The sequence below is a fragment of the Gouania willdenowi genome, chromosome 3 (assembly GCF_900634775.1).
Source record: "Gouania willdenowi chromosome 3, fGouWil2.1, whole genome shotgun sequence".
Lineage (NCBI taxonomy): Eukaryota > Metazoa > Chordata > Actinopteri > Blenniiformes > Gobiesocidae > Gouania > Gouania willdenowi.
The window spans coordinates 2731489-2753560 of NC_041046.1; the positions used below are offsets into that span (position 1 = coordinate 2731489).

Consider the following 22072-nt stretch of genomic DNA (forward strand, 5'->3'; position numbering starts at 1 on the left):
GCGTTGTGCACTTGCGCAGAACCGATCGTGTTTCCGGTACAGAATAGATCGTGTTTCCGGTACAGAATAGATCGTGTTGTGAAAGTGAAGCAGCGAAACTGCGGTCAAGAGATGGCGATTGAGCGGAGTGGAGATATATTTGACAGCATTCTGCTGGCAGATGACATGTGAGTCTACTAAAGGTTCCTGTATTCGTCCGACCGTGTCTCAGATTCACACAAGTGGGCTTTTTTCCAGGTTCCGGGGAGAGGGCTATAGGGAAGGCTATGCTCAGGGGACCTGCCGGGGGTTGATGGGTGGCCGCAGACACGGCTCGTCGCACGGAGCTCGGCTGTCCAATGAGGTGCGTGCAAACATTCAACAAGTAATACACGCCATATTATTACAAGTCACTTCATGCACTGTTGACCTAAGTTTTTTAGTAATCCGTGTGATAGGTTGTTCGATATTTTTGTAATAATTTCTAAGCACAACAAGCCACAAAAGACGTTTGTTTTTCTTCCAGTTCTACTTCTATCATGGGTTTGCCTCCACATGGAAATACCTTCTTCAGCAAAACACGGATGCCAAGTGCAGGTATTGCGTCTACAACCATAATTAAAAGTAAATATGCTACCTTGTCACGTTTCAGTGTGCAAAAGCAATTGCTGCTGTATACATTAAGACAGCGGTATTCAATTAAAGGTCACTGAGGTCCGGTTATTGAAATTTTCTCCACGTAAATGTACTAGTCGAATTCCAGCGTGTCTTATATAGCCTTTCGGTATATTCACATTTTCATAAAGTTTTAATAATATTTATTGTTATTTATTTTTTAATACATAAATGGTTTAAAAGAGTGCATAGTCTTATTAATAACTATGTCCCAGGCAAATACGGTAAATGTAAGGCTTTTATTACAGAAAACAGAATATTAAATAAAATTAAGAACTAAATACTCTATTTTTTCTCTTAAACTTAAGAGGTCTTAAGTTTTAACTAGTCTATTTATTTAACTAGACCAGTTGTCAAAATATGTCCTCACTGTAGCTTTGAAGGAAAGGTGTGACATACCAAACAAACTGTTTCAGGTGACTTACTTGCTCTTCACATGTATAACCACAAAATTTCATCACTCTGGACCACCGATCTGATCATAACCATAATGAAAATAATTCAGAATTTCTGCCTCTTTTTTTTTTTTTTTTTAACTAAAAAACGAGGTATAATTTTATGTCAATGAGGTCTATCATATCATACATTAGAACAATAAGTGTAGAATATATATATATATATATATATATATATATATATATATATATATATCACTAAAATGGTAAATTTGAAGACAATACATATTAAATAAATAAAAAGTGGAAATGTAAAGTGGAAACCTCTTCGAGTGATCACGTCAGTCAATGATTACTTTAAGCAGTTTTCACTGTATTTGTTGACCTGAATAAGTTATTGCTTTGATGAGTTTGCAACTTATTTCAGGTGTGATGTTTAGCTTACCAGTGATGCAGAAATTCCCAGCTCTCCTTTTAAGGACGGAACACTGCTGTTTATTAGCATTCTTGAGATATTCCCCCTTGAGAAGATGTGTCTTAATTTCTTCGAACATATTAATAACCATTTTGTGTAGCTATAGATGAAGTGAGGCACCAATTGTGCAAGTACTCCCACTTTAAAAGATGAGAGAGGCCTGTAATTTTCATCATAGGTATACCTCAACTATGAGAGACAAAATGAGAAAAAAAATCTAGAAAATCACATTGCAGGATTTTTAACGAATTAATTGGTAAATACTTTGGTAAAATAAGTATTTGGTCACCTACAACCAAGCAAGATTTTTGGCTCTCACAGACCTGTAGCTTCTTCTTTAAGAGGCTCCTCTGTCCTCCACGTGTTACCTGTGTTAATGGCACCTGTTTGAACACGTTATCAGTATAAAATACACCTGTCCACAACCTCAAACACTCCAAACTTCACTATGGCCAAGATCAAAGAGCTGTCAAAGGACACCAGAAACAAATATGTAGACCTGCACCTGGCTGGGAAGACTGAATCTGCAATAGGTAAGCAGCTTGGTGTGAAGAAATCAACTGTGGGAGCAATTATTAGAAAATGGAAGACGTAATCTCCCTCAATCTGGGGCTCCATGCACGATCTCACCCCATGGGGTCAAAATGATCACAAGAACGGTGAGCAAAAATCCCAGAACCACACGGGGGGACCAAGTGAATAACCTGCAGAGAGCTGGGACCAAAATAACAAAGGCTACCATCAGTAACACACTACGCCGCCATGGACTCAAATCCTGCTCCTCTGAAGCCCGGACATGTACTGGATGATCCAGAAGAGGATTGGGCGAATGTCATGTGGTCAGATGAAACCAAAATATAATTTTTTGGTAAAAACTCAACTTGTCGTGTTTGGAGGAGAAAGAACACTATACCTACTGTAAAGCGTGGGGGTGGTAACACCATGCTTTGGGGCTGTTTCTCTGCAAAGGGACCAGGACGACTGGTCCGTGGAAAGGAAAGAATGAATGGGGCCATGTATCGTGAGATTTTGAGTAAAATACTTATTTTTCACCATAATTTGCAAATAAATTAATTAAAAATCCCACAAGGCGATTTTCTGGATATTTTTTTTTTCATTTTGTCTCTTATAGTTGAAAATTACAGGCCTCTTTCATCTTTTTAAGTGGAGAACTGCTGACTAAATACATTTGCTCCACTGTCTGTAAATATGCCTAATAGCATAATTGCAAGTACTATTTTGACCAAATTGTAATATTTGCCTAACTCTACTCACATTTGGTCAAACTTATTATTACAGTAAGTTTTCTGAAAACCCTCCTATTGTATTTTTTGGTCAGTTGCGACCAATGTAAACGTTTTTGTTAGTTAATTTCATCAGTTTGTCATAGGGTTACATGACTTTTATTAGAGCCAAATCTGTATTGTGTATATTTCATGCTTAAAGTGTATGTATTGCTTGGTGTAGTTTCCTATTTTAGGCAGCCGGTGGTATGTGGAGGCACTGGGAGGCTATAAATTGACCAGGTGATAATCACCTGTTCTTTTTGTAAATAAATCAGTTGAATGACTAACATTTGATCATGTTGTCAGTTATAGTTGATTAATGTGTGTAAACTTACCTTTGCATGAACAGTAGTTACATAATGTTAAAAACGAGACCCATTTTAAATATCTGGACACTCACAGGGTCAGAGATTCTGGTTCACTTCACCTGGTGTTCATCTTTTCTCTCCATGCCCTTATACATGCAGAATCTGTAACTTTGTTATTTACGCTAATTATTATCGTCATAGAGTTGTTTTTAGTTTAATGCTGATAAATATGCCTCAATATCATTAAAAATTCAAACTCAGATGACGTTAGGGCTGGGCAATGACGGGTATTCATGGATAATGACGGAATTTTTATCACCCTGTCCGTCAAAATGACGCACCAAAAAAAGGCTAGCACAACTTCTGAGTGAGAGGACAGCTCAATAGATTCTACTTTGCACTTTATTGACATAAATAAAGCACTGCACACATTGCACTTAATAGAGTTTAGGCTACATTGCTCTTATTGCACTTTGTTTTAAGCTTGATTTTGTAGGCTACTGTCTACTGTTTCATTTATTTTGTAGTTTTTTAAATTATTTGTTACCTGCCAAAGGACTACAGATGCAAATGAGCGGTTTTGCTACAAGCTGGTGTTTTTACATTGTTCATGTTCATTTATACACGTGTATCAGATATAGGCAATTAAGAAAAACATTACAATAAGAATTGTAATGTGTGCTGGACTGGAGATAAATTGGCATCAAGAGATGGTGATGTTCATTTTTGTAACTGATTAGTTATAGTTTCCATATCTAAATCTACTGTATATGTGGACTCCCGCATGCTGTAATTTACGTGGTATTCTTTTGTTCTTTTGATGACTTTATGAATAGCGTCCCCCCACTTAAAGAATCCCCACTACACCACTGGTCAGTATATGTAGTGTCACCATAAAGTTACATTGAGAACACATATTTTGAGAACTGGTCTATTTAAATATCAAAATATTTAAATAGACCAGTTACTTGTGGTTTTCCATGTTAGGACAGCTAATCAGTTGTATTATTTGAAATACACAAATAGGCTGCAATCAACTATATTGGTTTAATCAAACATGACAAGCAGCTAACCAATCAAACTTTAATTTATATTACACTTTTAAAACAAATCAAATACAATTCAAAGTAGAAGTGACAAAATATAGGATGTAAAAAAAAGATTTAGAAAACATCAAAACTGAATAAGACAAAAATAAATGTTGCAGTTAAAATAAAACAAGATAATAAAGCAATAACAATAATTATAGAATAATTAAATATTAGTATAAAAAAATAACATGATTATAGTAAAACAATAATATGATAAAAAAAAAGGATAAAATACGTAATGATTATCAACAGTAAAATGTTGATAAAACAAAATAGGATTAAAAAGAATAATGTCTAAGAAAGAATCTATAAATACTAAACGATACAATTACACAGTAGATTACATGAAGGCCTGAATAAGTACGTGGCTTAAAATATTGATTCTTTTATTTCAGCTCCTCACATCCTCTGCTCCAGCAACTTGGAGCATAATAGTTGAAAGCAGGATTACCAAATGTTAAAAAGTCAGTCAGTCATTTAGTTCTATTTCATAATATTTCGTGAGATGTCTCACTATGGGATGTATTCCTCAGAATATCTATTTCACTTTGCCAATCCTGATTGGCCGGTGAAGTGCATCAGTTAGATTGGAGAACCTCCCACCTCCTATAAAAGGAGGGGACGAACAGGTGCGTGCCATTCTTAAACCTCTTCTCCTCTCAGCTACTTTTGGCTCTGACCAGTTTAAGCGTTCGCAGGTGGGATTTTCTATTTTACTGCCGATAAACGCTGGCAGAGCTGATGCTTTGCTTTAGACCACACCAGGTCGGAAGATAAGGTTTAGCAGCTTTTACCTTGCTCACGCATGGCAGGTGCTATCTTCGCTGCCGCAAGGTGTGACACTCCGAGCTCCAGCTCTTGCTGTCTGCTCCCTCCAATGCTGCCGCTCCGGCCTTCAGCGGCCTCTCACTACGGTGACAGCCCCGCTGCTAGGTGTCCTCATTATTGACTGTGGAGAATATGATGGGAACTTCTCTGACCGACTCCCCTCCGGAGTGGACGAAGGGCCGTGGAAACCCTCCCTCCTCACCGCCTACCAGGCTGAACTTTGTGAGGATTTCGCTTTGTCTCAGGACCCGGCAATAATAGAGGAGATATCAACAGTGATGGATATGTGCCTCCGTACCCAAGCCTGCTCACTACAAACAATGGGGAAGGTCATGGGCTATATGGTGATCCAGGAGCGTGCTCGCTGGCTCGACCTTGCGAAGCTGACGGATGCTGAAAGGTGCGACATCCTTGATCCTGAGGGAGTATTCAGCTCCGCCCCAACCTTCCATGCAGCGGCGTTGCAAAGCGAAGAAAAGGGAGGATGAGGCTCTGTGCCTATGCCTCCCTAGGAAGGCTCCGCTCACGTCTCCGCCTGTGGCCACGCAGCTTCCTCCCCAGGGTCTGCTGTTCAAGGCACCGAGATCCTCCGCCCCGCCTCAGCAAAACCCGCCTGCCTGGCCCGGAAAGTCTCTGCCCCAGTTGCTGCAGCAGTCCCAGCACATGTAGGCACAGAGAAGGAAAAAGATCGCCAGACCTCTTTCCTCTCTCACCCCAAAGCTGAAGCTGATTGTTCCTCGTTCGCCAGCTCCAGCTGTTCCGCTTTCACGCATGGTTCCATGGGACTTTCATGCCTCCGCTCTCCCCTCTGCCAAGGCTCGACCCTCTGATGACCGGGAGATATGGACAAATTTCACAAGCACGCACCCACACACATGTCAGAAACAGAGTGATGTGCTCATTGCTCATGCCTCTAGGCCAAATATTGATGCGAGCATAATCTGCTTTCTTTCCAGCTGGTCCCCGGATGACATTTGTTTACAACTTAGAACCGCTGCAGGCTGTTGCCTTGTGGACACAAATGACCTGAATTATATTGAGACTATTGAGACTGATTTGGATCAAAACAAGTGAGCCACAGGTGTGAATACAGAATCAGAATCAGCTTTATTGGCCAGGTACAGTTTAGAACAACACGAGGAATTTGACTTGGTAGTTGCAGTGAAAGAAGACACATCAACACACCGGAGCAGCCATTTGCGGTGCCCACATATTTAGGTGAAAAAGGGATCAACAACAGGAGGAGAGGAGGGGTGAGGGGAAAAAACTGCCAGTTTGAGACTGATTTCCCTAACAGAGAAAGCAGTGTGAAACCAGGAAAAAAACCACCTCCGCAAACATAAATGTATGCATGACACAGTCAAACAACTCGAGACAAGGCATGTGGGAAGGGTTGGGTGGGGGGTTGGCTGGGGGAGGGGGTCGGCTGGGAAGAACAACAGGATTCCAGCCGTTTGGGGACATGGGCGTGCTGCCAATGGGCGCTGCTACCACGCCTCCATGCAGCGCGGATGGGAGGGGGGGCGGGAAGATGGCCGACGAGGGCATTTGAAATTGAAGCCTTTCTCATTTGTGTCCAGTATGCCTTAAACATTAAACTTTTTACTACCTGCATTTATCTCAAAGTATTTAAAAAAAAAAAAAAAAAGGCTACCATTTACTCTGATTCAGTAGTAATTGAGTAATTGATTTGTTGAAAACCTTCTTGGTACAGCAAATTTTGGGATTTAATGTTCTGTTTTTGTGAATGTGTTTTCATATTTAATAGAAAGCGCCTGAAGGTTCTGGAGTCCCTGTTGGGTTTGATCCAAGATTGTCCTCTTGTTGATCCGCAGTCAGCAAAGTTGCCGAATGATGCTGAGAAAATAAGAGCCAAATTCAGACAGGTAATGGAGTTATTTGTGGTTTGTTTACAATTAGACCAAATTTCCTGTTTGCAACTGGAGCAGAGGCTACATGTATCTCTCGAATAAGTTGGTGCTCCATTGTGATTGGTGACTGTCTCGTACTGCCAGCTCGGACCGTTCCAAGCTCACAGCAGGAATCCCCCCTCCCTGTCCCTTTTCTGGCACGGTAGAACAGACATGATCACCAGCTCAACTTGGTTCCCACAGACAAACACGTCATTGCGTTCATTTACGACACACATTTGGCATTATGTCAACATTAAGCGACTCTGGGTTTGTTGTTGACAGTACATGCTCATTGCTGTTAATTTCATATCTTCTGTTGCGTAGGGTAACAATACGTCCAGATTTACCCAGACACGTCTTCTTTTCACAGCTGGATTATGCGAACGGACTGGGTTTCCCAGTGCCCCTGAACCACGTATATTTAAATAACTATAACTCTGCTCATACTTGCTCTATCGGAGAAATACCTTCAGTTTATTAAAGATAAGAAGTTGCTCTTTATAGCCAGTGTCGGTAAATTTAATTTTACTCACACGTGATTGAAACACTAAAGATGCCGTTTTGTTTTGTCGAAATCGACATGAGGAAAAGAGAGAGAACCAAGTGAGTGAGAAAGAAAGAGAAATTAAAAGAGACCAAATAACGGTGGATTTAAAGACTCTTGGATGATAAAAACCACCATGGATGGAGGTTCAAAGGGATTTGAAATCAAAGAAGGAAACTGAGCCTATAAAGGTAAGATCAGTTTAATTTTTGGATCAATAAATGCTTTTGTGGAGCTAGTCTTTGTGTACATTAATATAAGATTAAATGGATGTATTTAATGTGTGAGATAGTTTAGGACAGAGTATTTGTGTTTGTTTAAATTTTGTGTGCGTGCGTGCATGTGCGTGTGAGTCCATTTGAGTATATTTATCTCCATCACTTTCAGTTTTTCTTTTGATGAACATCCAATGTAATGACAATATCTAACTCCTCTTTCATTTCTTCTTCTTCAAGTCCTACAAAGTGGACACGCCCCTCCCTGGACATTAAAACCATGAGCTGACCCTAGTTTCCATCATCTGGTCTCGACCCATCACTTCCACTGACAACTGACAGAATAAAGCTCAGAGTCAACATGAAACCATGGGATGCCCTTATTTATTGAAATCTATATTAAATGATTATTTAATATTCTGTAATTTCATTTTCTAGGAGATGTTTTTCATTGTTTCACTTGTTTAGAGACTTAAGGAATAATTATTTGATATTTGACAGATTTTTGTAGTGCATAATAAAGGTGATTTACTTGAGTCACCACTAATTTCAGATTGTTTTTAAGTAATGTTGGCTTCAACAACAACAACAACAACTACAACCACCACCACCACCACTGCACATACCACCAGAGAAACGTCCAGTGAATATTTTACAAATTAAAAAAAATTTCACTGATGGTGATATTGAGATATTGTGACAAAGATATCAAAAGTTGTTATTTTGAGAAGAGTAATTTTAAGATTAAAAGGGATTTAATAGAGTACCGATGATTGTCGTTCACAAGGGTGAGAAATGTAAAACAACACAGTAAAACGTGGATTTTAAACTTACGTCTGGTCGGGAGGAGCAGTGTCTGCTGATGCTGTAGTGACCACTTCATAAGGTAAGTTAGCGAGCTAACTTTGTTTTTGTGGCTGTGTTTATATGGCATTAGGAATCCGTGTACCCTTCATTCTTTGGTTATTCCGTTTTAAAACCAAATCAAAATAACAAATAAACAGTGTGGTTATTTTGTTTTTCTGATTTAAAACCAAAACAGAAAAACAGAAACCAGATAAACAGCGTTTTTCTGTTTTTTTTTTTTTTTTTAACTTGTTCTGTTTGTGTGATATTTATGGAGAAATTAGAGTGAGAACTGAAGTCCGCTGCACCTGGTTTCCCTCCTTTTGTCCTGGACCAGGTCTACTCACACGATAGGACTGTTTAGGATTTATTTCGACAGTTTTCTGTTCCTGCTCATGTTTTCATTCAGTCTGTGGATGTTTCAGTAAAAACCTGCTCACGCTGTAGTTTTGTTTCGCAGTGTTACGGTCCAAATAGTATCCAAATAAACTGGTGACTGGATATTAACTCTGAGGCTGGTGTTAGAACTTCTACCATTTGACACTTTTGCAAAAAAAAAAAAAAAATACAGCTTTTTTTTGGGGTAGTAAAAAAAAAATATTTTGCAAGTTATAAATACCGCTAACAGCAGCTGTCAACACACATGGAAGTTGATCATAAGAAATGAAACGCATCAGTAAATTTATTACACCACATATGTGCATGTTTTACGAAACAACTAACGCTGTGATGTAACAACTTCATGCTGTTTGTTTCCTTCTATTACAAACTGGCTGACTTTTAAGATACAGGCTGCTCTGCAGCAATGTATCTAATGACACTAAAATTTGATTATTAAAAAATTTAAAAGAGCATAGAGCAGGAATGAAATATACATTCATTTTAAGGTTTTTTTTTTATTGCTAATGGGTGATAAAGCATTCTAAAGCTATTTCCTTGAAAAGATTGTGTGATACCTTTTGTACTGAGAAGACAAGCACGGTGGACTAAACTACTGTTTGGTTCCACAGTTGACTGTGCATAGGTTTTGTAGTAAACAGTCACATGAACGGCAAGTAAATAAATAACTGTCACAGTTGGAGTGCGGGTCGGGCCGCTTTTTCTTATCCGAGTTTTTTTGTTAAAGAAATGACATTTCTTTTAGTGGTAAGCACCAATTTTATTAACAAACGATAACGTCAACATCAGGTCAGCGCACGGGTAACAAGCGAAAGTGAAACACAAACAGGGGCGCAGTGCACACAAGAGACCCATCAGATCTATTTACTTAATCCATGTATTGTGCAGAAAATGGAATGTTTCAATGGTGTATTTTATGATTGTCCTCTGCTCCATCCTCCCTGAACCATGGATCATTGCTTTCAAGACAGTTTAAGCTGCACTCTACAGCAGCTGCAGCAGGAAAGGAAGAACACAAACAACACTATGTAACCAAACCCGACCACCAGTTCTAAATATCTGTTCGAACTCGACCTGTCCGGTGCCGTCGGGTCCCATCAGGGTTCGGCCGGTACTCGTCCTCTAGTATCAGCTGTAAACAGTTAATGCACGCCCCCGCGGCGGCTTGGCTGATGGCTGCAGTTATACTAACCATTGTGGTGTCACTCTGGAGTCTGCTTTCTAGATCTTGCCCTATACTCCTTTAAGCTTAAAAATTTAGTTGTATTTGGTTGTTTTATTAAAAAAATATATATTAAATTATGACAAAATTTTTTTACAAGTTTACTACTGATTTTAAAGGTTCAAACAATTTCTTGAAAAAACATTTATTTTTAAACATTTTATTTTTTAAAACATTTAATATAACAGAAGTGTTGGATGATAATAGTTTCCTCCATTTGAGGTAAGAAGCCTTTAAAGTCTTCCAAACAATTTTTAAAATGCATTTTGAGATATCTGATATCAAACCATATTTATGATTTTTTTTTAAACTATTTTTCTCCAAAGGTTGTACACTAATAATGCTTTAAACTTGTGTTAGTTTTTTTTATGAGAATAGAAATGGTTTGTTTTTATGAGTAGGCATGACTGAAATTGTAATAGAATATATATTTTTGTCTGTGCTTCTGCAAAGGCCTGTTCTCTGCTGAGTGTTCCGACTGATTTCAAAGACTATACTCAAGCACCTGACAGGACCTCCTTCTGAATGTGTCCTGGTGAAGAGGATCAGAGTGGACTGCTGAGTCTGTGAGAGCATAGATGCTGAGTTCTGCTACCCAGTAACTTTAATAGCTGCTCTCAAGCAGTCGTTCTCATTGACTACCATAGAGTCAATCATTGTGCCCAGTTTAACTCAAACTCTGCAGTGAATTTCCAACGCATACACTGACATTACAAAGATTGTGATTATTTTATCTTATTTGTCTTACCCAATGCTTAGTGCTTTACAGTGGTGGAATTTAAAGTTTTTCAAGTGATCCAAAAAGGAGTAATGCTGGGCCATATTCTAAGTAGATGGATGAATAAAAATCTTATGTTCAGGTTAAGATATGACATATACAGACGTTGCATTCTAAAAAGCTGGTTCACTTTTTTCATATGAATCCTAAGAGTTAAACCTGAGAATGATCACTGTCCAAGCAGCAGATGGAGAAGCACATTTATAAAGACATGAATTATTAGAGGTGTTTTAGGTCTACAACTTAAATAAATAACTATCTGTAACGAATGGTCTTGTTCTGATTAGTTTTGTGGTTTGATATGTGTATTTTGTTGTACTTTGGAGGGCTGTGGGGTTTGCTGTTTTTTCATCACAGGTTGGGAGTGGTTAAGAGGCACATGAACTCTCCAGCAACAGAGCTGCACGCTGTCAGAGTATGCCTGCCCAATGTGGTAAAGATCTCACTCTCGCTTCTTGTTACAGAAAGATTTTACCTTTTTATCCAAGTTCCCTCTTGAAAACCAACTGCCTCTGTCATTTTTGTTTCCCAGTGCCTCCGTTCAGACTCCACGTGCCTCTGCCACTTGCCAGCCTCCCTTCCCTTCTACAATCTTTACTCCGGCTTTTGTTCCTCCAATACATTTTCCACAAAAAACCACCACCTCAGTCTATGTGTCTTCTATGTGCAGCTTTATCAAGAAGACCCTGGTTCGAATTTTGCCCTGCACCATGTCTTTAACTTTGACTCAAAAACACTCTTAAATCGTCAGCGAATGAACATAATGCTGTTAATTCCCCTGTGAGTACTGCCTACAAAGAACAGGGATATGGAGAGACAGAGGGACAAATGTTTTCAACATTTATTGTTTTTGTGCTATGTAAATTATGCTTCTTTAATGTCTTTGTGTGTACATTGTTCAATGTCTCACTTGGTTTGGCAATTTAAATATGTTTATCATGCCTATAAAGCTTTTTTTAATTTAATTGAGAATTTAGGTAGAGTGGATCACCATAATGATCGCACTCGCACACATAGACCTGTGGTCAGATGCTTGAGAAACCCACCATAGGCACAACACCTTAACCAGCTGAGCTGAGGAGATAGAGACAAAAAGACACTTTCCCCCTTTCTTCTTTTTCTGAGAAAGATTACCGCAATTTCTTCTGGTTTATTTTTTCTCGCCTCCCCTGAAGAACTCTGGCACCCCCTAGCGGAGGCACAACGCACACTTTGAAAACCCCTATTCTAGAGCACAAGTACATTTTATGAAACAATCATTTTTACCGGCACCATACAGACAATGCCTCACTCTGCAACCAAACCTCGTGCCGTACGGAATGAAGTTTGACTTTGAATGCGGCCGTAGGAAGGAGTCGCCTCGCAGGTATGAGGGCTTGTTATCACTGCTTGCATTTTTATTTATTATTGTAGTGTTTCTGGTTTTAGTTTTTTCTACCAAGTCACATTCCTTGTATTGTTTTAAACTCTAATTGGCAATAAAACTATTCTGATTTCGACTTCTCTCACCCAGTGTAACATGATAGCAGCCTCGTATCGCTGTGCGATTTGTTCGCTCCCTTGCTTGTGAGCTGCAATCTCCGCCGTCGCTTGGATTCCAGCAGGTAACAGTGCTTCACACTCGTATCTTCTGCGCACACAGGAACAGAACAACGCATTGATTATCTGGGCAATGCGCTCCCAGGTCTGCCGCTTCCCTTGTGTCGTGATTTCAGGACCCAGTTTCCTGCCCGCAATCACAGTAATCACTGACAGCTGTCTGCGTCCATCATTAACTCATTCAGTGCCAGCCATTTTTGAGCATTTTAACTGATTTTAAAGACCCACAGAATATTTTCTCCTATGACTATCTTAACTCTGACACCAGATTCTGAAAGATTGAATCCTCTACTTTTATCAAAAAAAAAAAAAAAAATGTTTCTGGCTCGTTTCGTAATCAGCCGTTGAATAGAGCAAGTTTTACACAAACCTTCAGTTTCAGAGCAAAAAGCTGAGAAAACAGCCTTTTTGTGAGGGGAAAAAAAAAACCCCTGTCAGTGACTTTAAAGCTATTTTTTTTTTTTTTTGCTTTAGTGACAACTTTAACATCTAAACATTGTTTCCTTATATAAAATGAAGAAAACAACACTGAGACCAGGCTTTTGATGGCAAAATTATGATTATTTATCCATCTATGTCAGAGTTGAATGGATTGTTTACTGTATTTTGACATTCCTCCAACTTTCTCACACACTTCCTCTTCCTCCCGGACATGCAGTGTCACTGCTTACCCCGTTTTTGTTTTTATGTTGTTTTATCTCACCATCGCCACACTATCCATGAGTTCCACACATGCTCTGGTCGAGTGTGCGCTGCTTGGAACGTCGACTCTCGTACATAGCGCCATTTTCTGTCTCATAAACGCCTTTCCTCTCTTCCTCTGAGCACGGATGATCTCTCATGTCACCTATTATTTTGCTATCTGGCTCACAGGCTGGGGGTGTTTTGTTCAAAACAAATATATAAAGCGGTAAAATTATTATCGTGGACAGTTAATAAGTAAATCAATATAATAATCGGCACCGGGATGAGGTTCAAACATTTTGAGCTGTGTACAAATACGTATGATGCTTCATGATTACACATTTCTTAATGTAGTCAAATGTGATCCATTGATTTTATTCTCCCTTCATTACTAGGAGCACAGAGCACTTTTCCCCCTTTCTTTAACAACCAATCACAGCTTTTAGCAGACTGCATCATACCCAGCAACATGGTCAACCTCACCTCCTCACTAAGATAAACATTTCTGTCAACTCCTTGCTCAGAGTTGCTCTCAGAATCAGAAACTTTCTGAATCACTTTTAAGCTAAAATTTCTTGCTCTGAATTTTTAGGCTAAGTTAGAATGAAGCTCTCTGAGAGGACTCTAAGCAGCTTCATGAATACGGCCTCTGGATACTTGACAGTGCACGTGAGCTTTTATAGTTCCTAGAACATTTAATGGCAAATGTATTCACATTTTAATTGATTAAAGTCCAACCAACTTTTCTGCTCTCATTTCAATAAAAATACATATTAGGTTTACCCGACTCTTCTACCTTTTCGATCTAATGGATGAATCATTACACCCTTAACACATATCCCACACCTTTTTCACAATTAATTTTCAAAACTTTTCCAAAATATTTGGCCAAATTTCCATGACTTAGTTTTGAAATGCTAAGATCTATTCAAGACCATTAGAGGGCAAAAATGAGCATGACTTTCTAGTGTACTAATGCAACAGAGGTCTGACAGTGTGCCATGTTTAGTAGCAAAAATGTGGCAGAGAATGCAAGTTAATTGACCATCACTTATCTATCATAGCATCGTACAGACGCAATTACCCTTGACATCCATTTTGCAATATTTTCTTAATATAATGATGCATCAGCTATTGAATGTAACATTAAATAACTGTTACCATGTTTCATTATAAGATTACAATTTCAATTTGAAGACAGATTTATTAAAAGCGATGTACAACACAAGGTGTGAGGGTTAAGAGACTTGCTTAACTTCCAACAGTAATAGCGAAGGTTTGGATTTTAAACATTAAAGAAAATAGGCTATATTTCCAATACAGTTAAATTATTCCATGACTTTCCAAGACTGGAAAATCGGGTTTATAAGTTCCATAACTTTTCTAGGAATTTCATGACTTTGGGGACCCTGCATTTCTTTGATCATATATTCAAAAAAGGAGGAATTACTGGTGATGTTATCGCCACATCTAGTGTCCTCAAAAAAAATGCTAAAACTGATTCATCTCGTCATAAAATACAGATCTTTATTGGCAAACTTGAATCCAAGTCCTTTTAAAGAATATAACTTAAAAGATGCACAAAAATATCGATGACATCTTTGTACATCCTTGACCAGAAACAAAAAAGAATGGCAGCCTGATTTGTGTGTATGATGTGCTGTGCTAAATGCATTAATGCTGCAATGGAACATTTCATGTGTATGCAATCTCTAATACACAGCTTTTTCAATCTACTGAATTTATCCCACCATAACTGTGTCATCATCAGCAAATTCATAATATGGAACCTCTAAGTTGAGCGGAGCCGGTCCTTTCCTGATGCGACCTGAAGCATCATAGTGTGAACCATGACAGGGGCAGTAGTAACCTCCAAAATCCCCAGCATTAGCAATGGGCACACAACCAAGGTGTGTACATACACCAAGAACAATGACCCATGTCGGATTAATCACACGGTCCTTGTCGTGCTGGGGGTCTCGCAGCTCCATGAGATTAACTGCAGCTTCTGCAGCAATTTCTTTCTCAGTGCGGTGACGTACAAACAGGGGTTTGCCTCTCCACTTAAAGGTCATATTCTTTCCTTCAGGGATGTCACTCAACTTGATTTCAATCTTGGACATTGCCAAAACATCTGCCGAGGCACTCATAGAAGAAACAAACTGAGTGACAACTGTTTTGGCAGCATAAATGCTCACTACAGTTGCAGCTCCAGTGAGAAGATAGGAAAAGGCTCTCCTGGCTTCACTGCTGTCCTGGGATGACTTGTTAGGGTCAAGCACTTCTGGACGCCTGTAGTCAGAGAAGTCTGGTACTCGGATGTCTGTGTGCGCAAATCTGACTCCTCCATTGCCTGAAAAATAGAAAAAAAATGGATTTGAAAAAATCAAAAATAAGCCACAACAAAAGCAAATGTATTGCTCCAACTTAGCTGCATTTAAACTACACATTACACATGGCTATGTTCCAAAACCTTAAATCAAAACTTAGCATCAAAGTGGGAATGATTGGTTTAGAGATCGAGGGCCTCGTTTATAAAACAAAGAATCTACACTAAAAGTGAGCGTATGTCAATAATCTGAAAATGTGCTACACGAGAAAAAAAAAATTCTGGAACCCTGCGGAGCTCACCTGCATGCATCTTTCCATTTACAAATCACAGCCCAGTTAGACATTTGTGCAGGTGAAATAACTTCCTATGCAGCCCTTTACACACCAACATTCTACCGTAAATGGTCAATGCAAAGGTCATGAATGGTTTTTGCATCAAAACGAGATGCTGATCAAAGGAATTCTACAATCGTTTGTGGCAAAGATGACAAGAAAAAGGAATTTCAGCACGACAAAGAGTGAGTGATGAATGCCAGAAAAAAAAAAAAAAAAAAGTATTTGTTGGTTACAGTAATGGCATAAATAAATAAATCAGTTATTTAGAGCAGTTGTAACTGCTGTAAACCAGCAAGTCGGTGTTACATTTAATGCAGTGTTTTGTGTGACACCAACTACGCAGAGAAGTTCTTAAACCTTACGAAGAATAATAACGTGATGCTGTGACAAGCCGGTGTTATAGTTTAAGTGGCGACCATTTTAACTGGCGACCGACTTCCGGTAGCGTGGCTTGTTGCCACAGCAATGGCAGATGTGTTCAAAAAGGACCAGGGTGCATAGCTGCCCGCGTTGATGCCGGGTAGCTTTTATTTACGTTGTACAACTGTTTAAAGTGTTAATACGTGATTGTGTTTGCAGCTCTGTGTGCGGACGCATTACATGTAGAAAACCGGACTTCTCGGTGCAAAGTGAAATCACCACGGCTGTTGTAAACAGGAAGTTACGTGTGTCTCGTACTTCTTCATCCCTATGTATTTTTACAAAATCTACAGTCTGTATAATATGATGAAACAATAAACACGTATATGATCTGTGTCATACAAATAAATAAACAAACAGTTGAATTGCTTCCACTGGGGATCGATCCTTCGTCAATGAGAAAAAAATCAAAACTTTACGTTCGCTGCATTAACCACTCGGCCATTGATCAGCTTGCAATTCACTGTTCTAATCTTTACATACCGTTTTTATTGGAGGTCGCAGGGGAATTGCACTATTTCCAGGTTAACTTGTGACTGCGTTTACCTGAATTTACACACAGAGAAGATATCTCCATCATTGTTTTTGTTTACAAATCACTCTAAGAATATTTTTCAAACAATCTGTGGAGCCAAACTTCAGCGCGGGGCCGTCACAGTCCAGAACTATGACTTTGTTTCGGTTCAGATTAACTGGCGACCTACTTCCGAACATAGACATTATATACATATATAATGTCTATGCTTCCGAAGGTCACAACATACCACATGTTACATCTGGATCACAGGTATTGTATAGAAAATAATAACATAAAAGACTGTTTACTGTCACTGTGGAGTGAATAACACATACATCTCACTAAACATGATTATGAGATGTGATGTGATTGATCTACTTGAACGTGGTAAAAGTTAAGTGAAATTACATAATCAGAAGTCCTTTCTTTATCCCAGGGGAAAATCACTTGCGTTACAGCCGCTCAAGAAATATTACTAATAAATAATAAACGTTAAACAAGAAGAAATTATACACGTTAAAAAAAAAAGTACATAATTACGTGAAAGAATGTTTTTACCAAAAATAAGGATTTGATACACACACACACAGTAGTAAAACATGAAGTAGAATAAATAATAACAATAATACAGATATTTACTACAATCAAAGGTGTCAGGTTACAGTGGTAAATTGTAAAGTTCGATCGCCACAGGCAGGAATGATTTCCTGTGGCTATCTGTGGAGCATCGTGGTGTGATTAGCCTGCTGCAAAAAAGAAAATACACACGAACATCATGCAGATGTGTTATTGTACGTTCCAGAATTTACAATCTGTATAACGTGATGAAGCAATAAAACAATGAGCATGAGTACAATTTGTCTCAATAAAACAAACCCTTCAGTTTCTTCCACTCGGAATCGATCCAGCGTCATTGAGAAAACAAAATCCATTGAGGGCAGCATTTAAAGCTCGGCTACTGAGTCAGCTCTTTTGACCTGGTCCTACTGTCAACTTACCAAATATTGTCGGTCGCAGAGGAAACAGTGATTCCATGTTAAGTTGTGACCTCGTTTACCTAATTTTACACACGGAGAAGCAGACCCCATGACATTTTTTTTTTCGTTCAGAAATGACTAACAACCAGTCTCAAACAATCTGTGGAGGCAATGTGCTGCCTTTATGGTCAAGAACGAAGCATTTGTTTCAGCCCAGATCAACTGCCAGCTTACTTTTGATGGTCGCAACATACAGAATCTGAATCCTTTATTGTTGTTGCGCTAAATTATTCCTGCCTGTGGTGATCGAACTTTACAATTCATCACTGTAACCTGACACCTTTGATTGTAGTAAATACAGGTATCTGTATTATTGTTATTATTTATACTACTTAATGGTTTACTACTGTAATGTGTGTGTATCAAATCCCTATTTTTGTTAAAAACATTATTTCACGTAATTATGTACTTTATCACATCTCATAATCATGTTTAGTGAGATGTACGTGTTATTCACTCCATGTTATTATTTTCTATACAATACCTGTGATCCAGATGTAACATGTGGTATGTTGCGACCTTCGGAAGCATAGACATTATATATGTATATAATGTCTATGTTCGGAAGTAGGTCGCCAGTTAATCTGAACCGAAACAAAGTCATAGTTCTGGACTGTGAAGTTTGCGCTGAAGTTTGGCTCCACAGATTGTTTGAAAAATATTCTTAGAGTGATTTGTAAACAAAAACAATGATGGAGATATCTTCTCTGTGTGTAAATTCAGGTAAACGCGGTCACAAGTTAACATGGAAATAGTGTAATTCCCCTGCGACCTCCAATAAGAACGGTATGTAAAGATTAGAACAGTGAATTGCAAGCTGATCAATGGCCGAGTGGTTAATGCAGCGAACGTAAAGTTTTGATTTTTTTCTCATTGACGAAGGATCGATCCCCAGTGGAAGCAAGTTTGTTTATTTATTTGTATGACACAGATCATATACGTGTTTATTGTTTTATTGTTTCATCATATTATACAGACAGTAGATTTTGTAAAAACACGCAGGGATGAAGAAGTGCGAGACACAACAGCCGTGGTGATTTCACTTTGCACCGAGAAGTCCGGTTTTCTACATGTAACGCGTCCGCACACAGAGCTGCAAACACAATCACATATTAACACTTTAAACAGTTGTACAACGTAAATAAAAGCTACCCGGCATCAACGCGGGCAGCTATGCACCCTGGTCCTTTTTGAACACATCTGCCATTGCTGTGGCAACAAGCCACGCTACCGGAAGTCGGTCGCCAGTTAAAATGGTCGCCACTTAAACTATAACACCGGTGTTATGGATTGAGTGGCGAATATTTTAACTGGTGACCGATAGCGTAGCAAGTTTCTGCTCTGTCTATTGTTAACGGGAGGTTACGTGTATCTTACAATGTGATGAAACATGTCAATGAACGCAACAACCGCTTCTGCGCTTGGCGGAGGTAATAAGGAAAAACTCGTTCGACATACGTTACACGCGCTTCGAGGTGGCTATTGTTGTAATTTGCGCTATATAAATAAAAATTATCGGTCAATGGCCGCACCCCATCGTATACTTATTTCAGGGTGTTCGTTTCCGCTGTTATCTAAATGACCTCTGCTCTACCTGCTAAATGCTATCACTCGGATGCTAACATTATACTCCGGCTATAAGTATAGGATACCATACCTAAATGCTTGGTTTAATAAATCACAAATATTGCTGCATACTACAATGTGTATGCTTGTGTAACAACACTTTCAGTTCAAATTAGATTTTAAATCATGCTACAAGGAAATCTAGACTCACCGTTTATGCTCACTGTGACAGCAGGCCCAGTCTTTGCGCTCTGACCGCTGAGAGATTCCCGGCATAGGAACGTTTTTTTCGGATTCAATAATATCTGATCTCCCTTGATCACTACTCCCGGAACTAGAGCCTTTAATGGCCCAGGTACAGCAAAAGCAGTGGCTTGCATGTATGGGAAAAAGGCCCCTGACCGTGCAGCTACGGACATCATTTTCTCTGCACCTTCAGCGACCTTGTAAACGAAAGTCGACAATTGTCAGTGCCCGATCCTTTCATCGGCCTGTTCCTTTTAGCGCATGCGCGAAACGCGTCTACATCCGGTTGCCCTATTTTGCGTTAGAGCAGTTTAGAGTTTTTTTTTTTTTTTTTAATTGAACATTTAAAAAAAATAACACTGGTTCGAGTCTACAGACTACATTGGCGGAGTTAGTCTGAAACGCTACTAAACTTAACACTGGAGTAGAGTCAAAAAACTGCATTGGCGGAGTCAGTTTTTAATGTTGGGTTGAAGTTACGGAACACTGGTTCCGAACTAGAGGGGTCGCGTCCTTTAAATCAGACGGCGGATTGGTTCTGAAACCACAATTGCGCGCATGTATGTTGTGTTTGTCTCACACACACAAAGAGCTCACACTCTTTGTGTGTGTGAGCTCCTGTCCGTCTGTGCCGGTGTGACCACGTGTTTTTGTGTGCTGGCTGTGCAAACATGTACTATTGGAGTATTCTGGTGTGAGTATGTGCCTATGTGTTGGTGTTCAAACGGCGGGCCGCGGGAGTAGTACCGCCGTTGGTGCTCCTTCCACCGGCACGACATGGCTACTCATGTGCATGCGCCCCTAGAGGTTGAGCAGTGAATGGGAAAGTATGCTAAACACACCACAGGGACAATGGTAGCAATGATCTTTAGGTTAACTTCTGTCAGAGCAAACAGGGCTCCCTCAAATAAAGAAAAGAAAACAATTAAAGACATGAATGACTGGGTCAAAGAGGCACAAAAGGAAGGAATTATTGGGAATATAGAAACAAGATTTCCATCTAAATTAGAATTATGTGCTTCCTTAAAAAACCTGGAAAGAAAGATGTTAAAGGAAAAACTTAAATCCCCCAAAAAAATCCACTAAAAATATCAGGATATAAAAATTTAGGAAAATTTAATGAAATTGATGAGTCAAATTAATAAAGACTGGTATGGTGACTGAGAACCAAAGGGGGCGGAGATAAAAAAAAAAATGATTCCATTGGGAATCATTCCCCAATGGAATTAAGTGATAAAAAACCCCTTCAGAAGCGCTGCTATTGGAGCAACAGGGTGTCCCATGTTAAAACAGATAAAACAGTCCACACCTGTGATGATTCAGGCTCCAATCATGGAAACATCTGGCTATTAGAATAGTTCAGATGCTAATCATTTTCACGAGTGGGAGGAACAGACTGAAAACATGCATTATTTGGATTAACATTTTTTATTTGTTTTTTTTTTTCCTTTGTCTGCACATGCTGTCAAAAGTAAACACTACAAGAAGTGCAATCTTTTTAAGACAGCAATGCATGTTTTGTTATTGCAATTAAATAAATGAATTTATTTTATTGCATAATTGTGACCCTAAGGAAGGGTAAAAAACACTTTATTTGAGGGAGGGTATAAAAAGAGAGGGCAGTGTCACATCTTGGATAAACATTTTAAGGGAATAAACGACATTGAAAGCTCACATGCAAATAAATGAAGCTAAACGTAAGGGAGCTAAGAAATCTAAACATAAGGGAGCTGTTGTTCAGGCTCCACAACAAGCTCAACTACCAATAAGTCCTACACCAAACTACCAAGAGTACCAAGTAGAACAAAATGTCGGCTGGGGTTATGCACTTTACAATCAGACATGTATGTCCTGCAGTGAACCGTAATTATTGGTCCAGAGACTGTCCTACTAGCATGCAAATGAGTCAGGGATATAGTAAAGGGGCCCAGGGGTGCATTTAGGGGGGGTTTAGGAGGCCATACTCATGATTACTACACACAAGACAAAACCAATAGGAAAATTGAGCTAAAATGGACATCCCAAATAAAGGGTTACCTGATAAAAAAGAAATAAAATTCCACTATCCTAAAAGTAAAAGAGGTTAATTTGACCTAACTTCCTATTAAAATTGGAGCTTGATAGTGTTTACAAATTACCAGTGTAGGAATTACACCCAAAAAACAAGAAGAAAAATCTGAGGGGGTGATCACATGATTTACAGCTTCAAAAGCACCTATATACACCAGGGCCGTGGGAAGTGGGGGTACTAGTGGCAAGAGAAGAGAGATTTTAAAAAATGTAGCCTTTTTTTTTTTTTTTTTTTCAACTGGCATGTATTATTATACAACATGAATTATACTTCGTACACGGACCTAGAGGAACCAATCTATTGTATTGTCC

The 22072-nt window shown here is 39.0% G+C and overlaps 2 protein-coding genes across 3 annotated transcripts; one reads left to right on the forward strand and one right to left on the reverse strand.

Annotated features, from left to right (window-relative positions):
• Position 1: 1 nt before the first annotated feature.
• Positions 2 to 11596, forward strand: lto1 (LTO1 maturation factor of ABCE1). Of its 2 annotated transcripts, XM_028439448.1 has the most exons (6): positions 7 to 167; positions 238 to 343; positions 506 to 576; positions 6806 to 6923; positions 10630 to 11387; positions 11487 to 11596. In XM_028439448.1, exons 1-5 carry the CDS (start codon positions 112 to 114, stop codon positions 10699 to 10701), a joined length of 423 nt encoding a protein of 140 aa, XP_028295249.1. In that variant the 5' UTR covers positions 7 to 111; the 3' UTR covers positions 10702 to 11387; positions 11487 to 11596. The 2 variants fall into 2 exon arrangements, with proteins under 2 accessions (XP_028295240.1, XP_028295249.1); XM_028439439.1 differs by lacking the exons at positions 10630 to 11387; positions 11487 to 11596 and having other exon boundaries at positions 2 to 167; positions 6806 to 7676.
• Positions 11597 to 14738: 3142 nt separating this feature from the next.
• uqcrfs1 (ubiquinol-cytochrome c reductase, Rieske iron-sulfur polypeptide 1) lies at positions 14739 to 19956 on the reverse strand. Its single transcript, XM_028443136.1, has 2 exons — positions 19656 to 19956; positions 14739 to 15590 (listed from the first exon to the last, which is right to left on the reverse strand). The coding sequence occupies exons 1-2, from the start codon at positions 19864 to 19866 to the stop codon at positions 14980 to 14982; spliced, it is 822 nt and encodes a 273-aa protein (XP_028298937.1). The 5' UTR covers positions 19867 to 19956; the 3' UTR covers positions 14739 to 14979.
• Between the last annotated feature and the right edge of the window lie 2116 nt (positions 19957 to 22072).

What these genes read in the sequence shown, in the direction of transcription:
- lto1 (XM_028439439.1), top strand. Translation starts at nt 112, where the DNA reads ATGGCGATTGAGCGGAGTGGAGATATATTTGACAGCATTCTGCTGGCA. An exon ending in ATTCTGCTGGCAGATGACAT is followed by an intron (nt 168 to 237) that starts GTGAGTCTACTA and finishes GCTTTTTTCCAG; the next exon opens with GTTCCGGGGAGAGGGCTATA. An exon ending in GAGCTCGGCTGTCCAATGAG is followed by an intron (nt 344 to 505) that starts GTGCGTGCAAAC and finishes TTTTTCTTCCAG; the next exon opens with TTCTACTTCTATCATGGGTT.
- uqcrfs1 (XM_028443136.1), bottom strand. Translation starts at nt 19,866, where the DNA reads ATGATGTCCGTAGCTGCACGGTCAGGGGCCTTTTTCCCATACATGCAA. An exon ending in TGTCACAGTGAGCATAAACG is followed by an intron (nt 15,591 to 19,655) that starts GTGAGTCTAGAT and finishes TCTATTTTTCAG; the next exon opens with GCAATGGAGGAGTCAGATTT.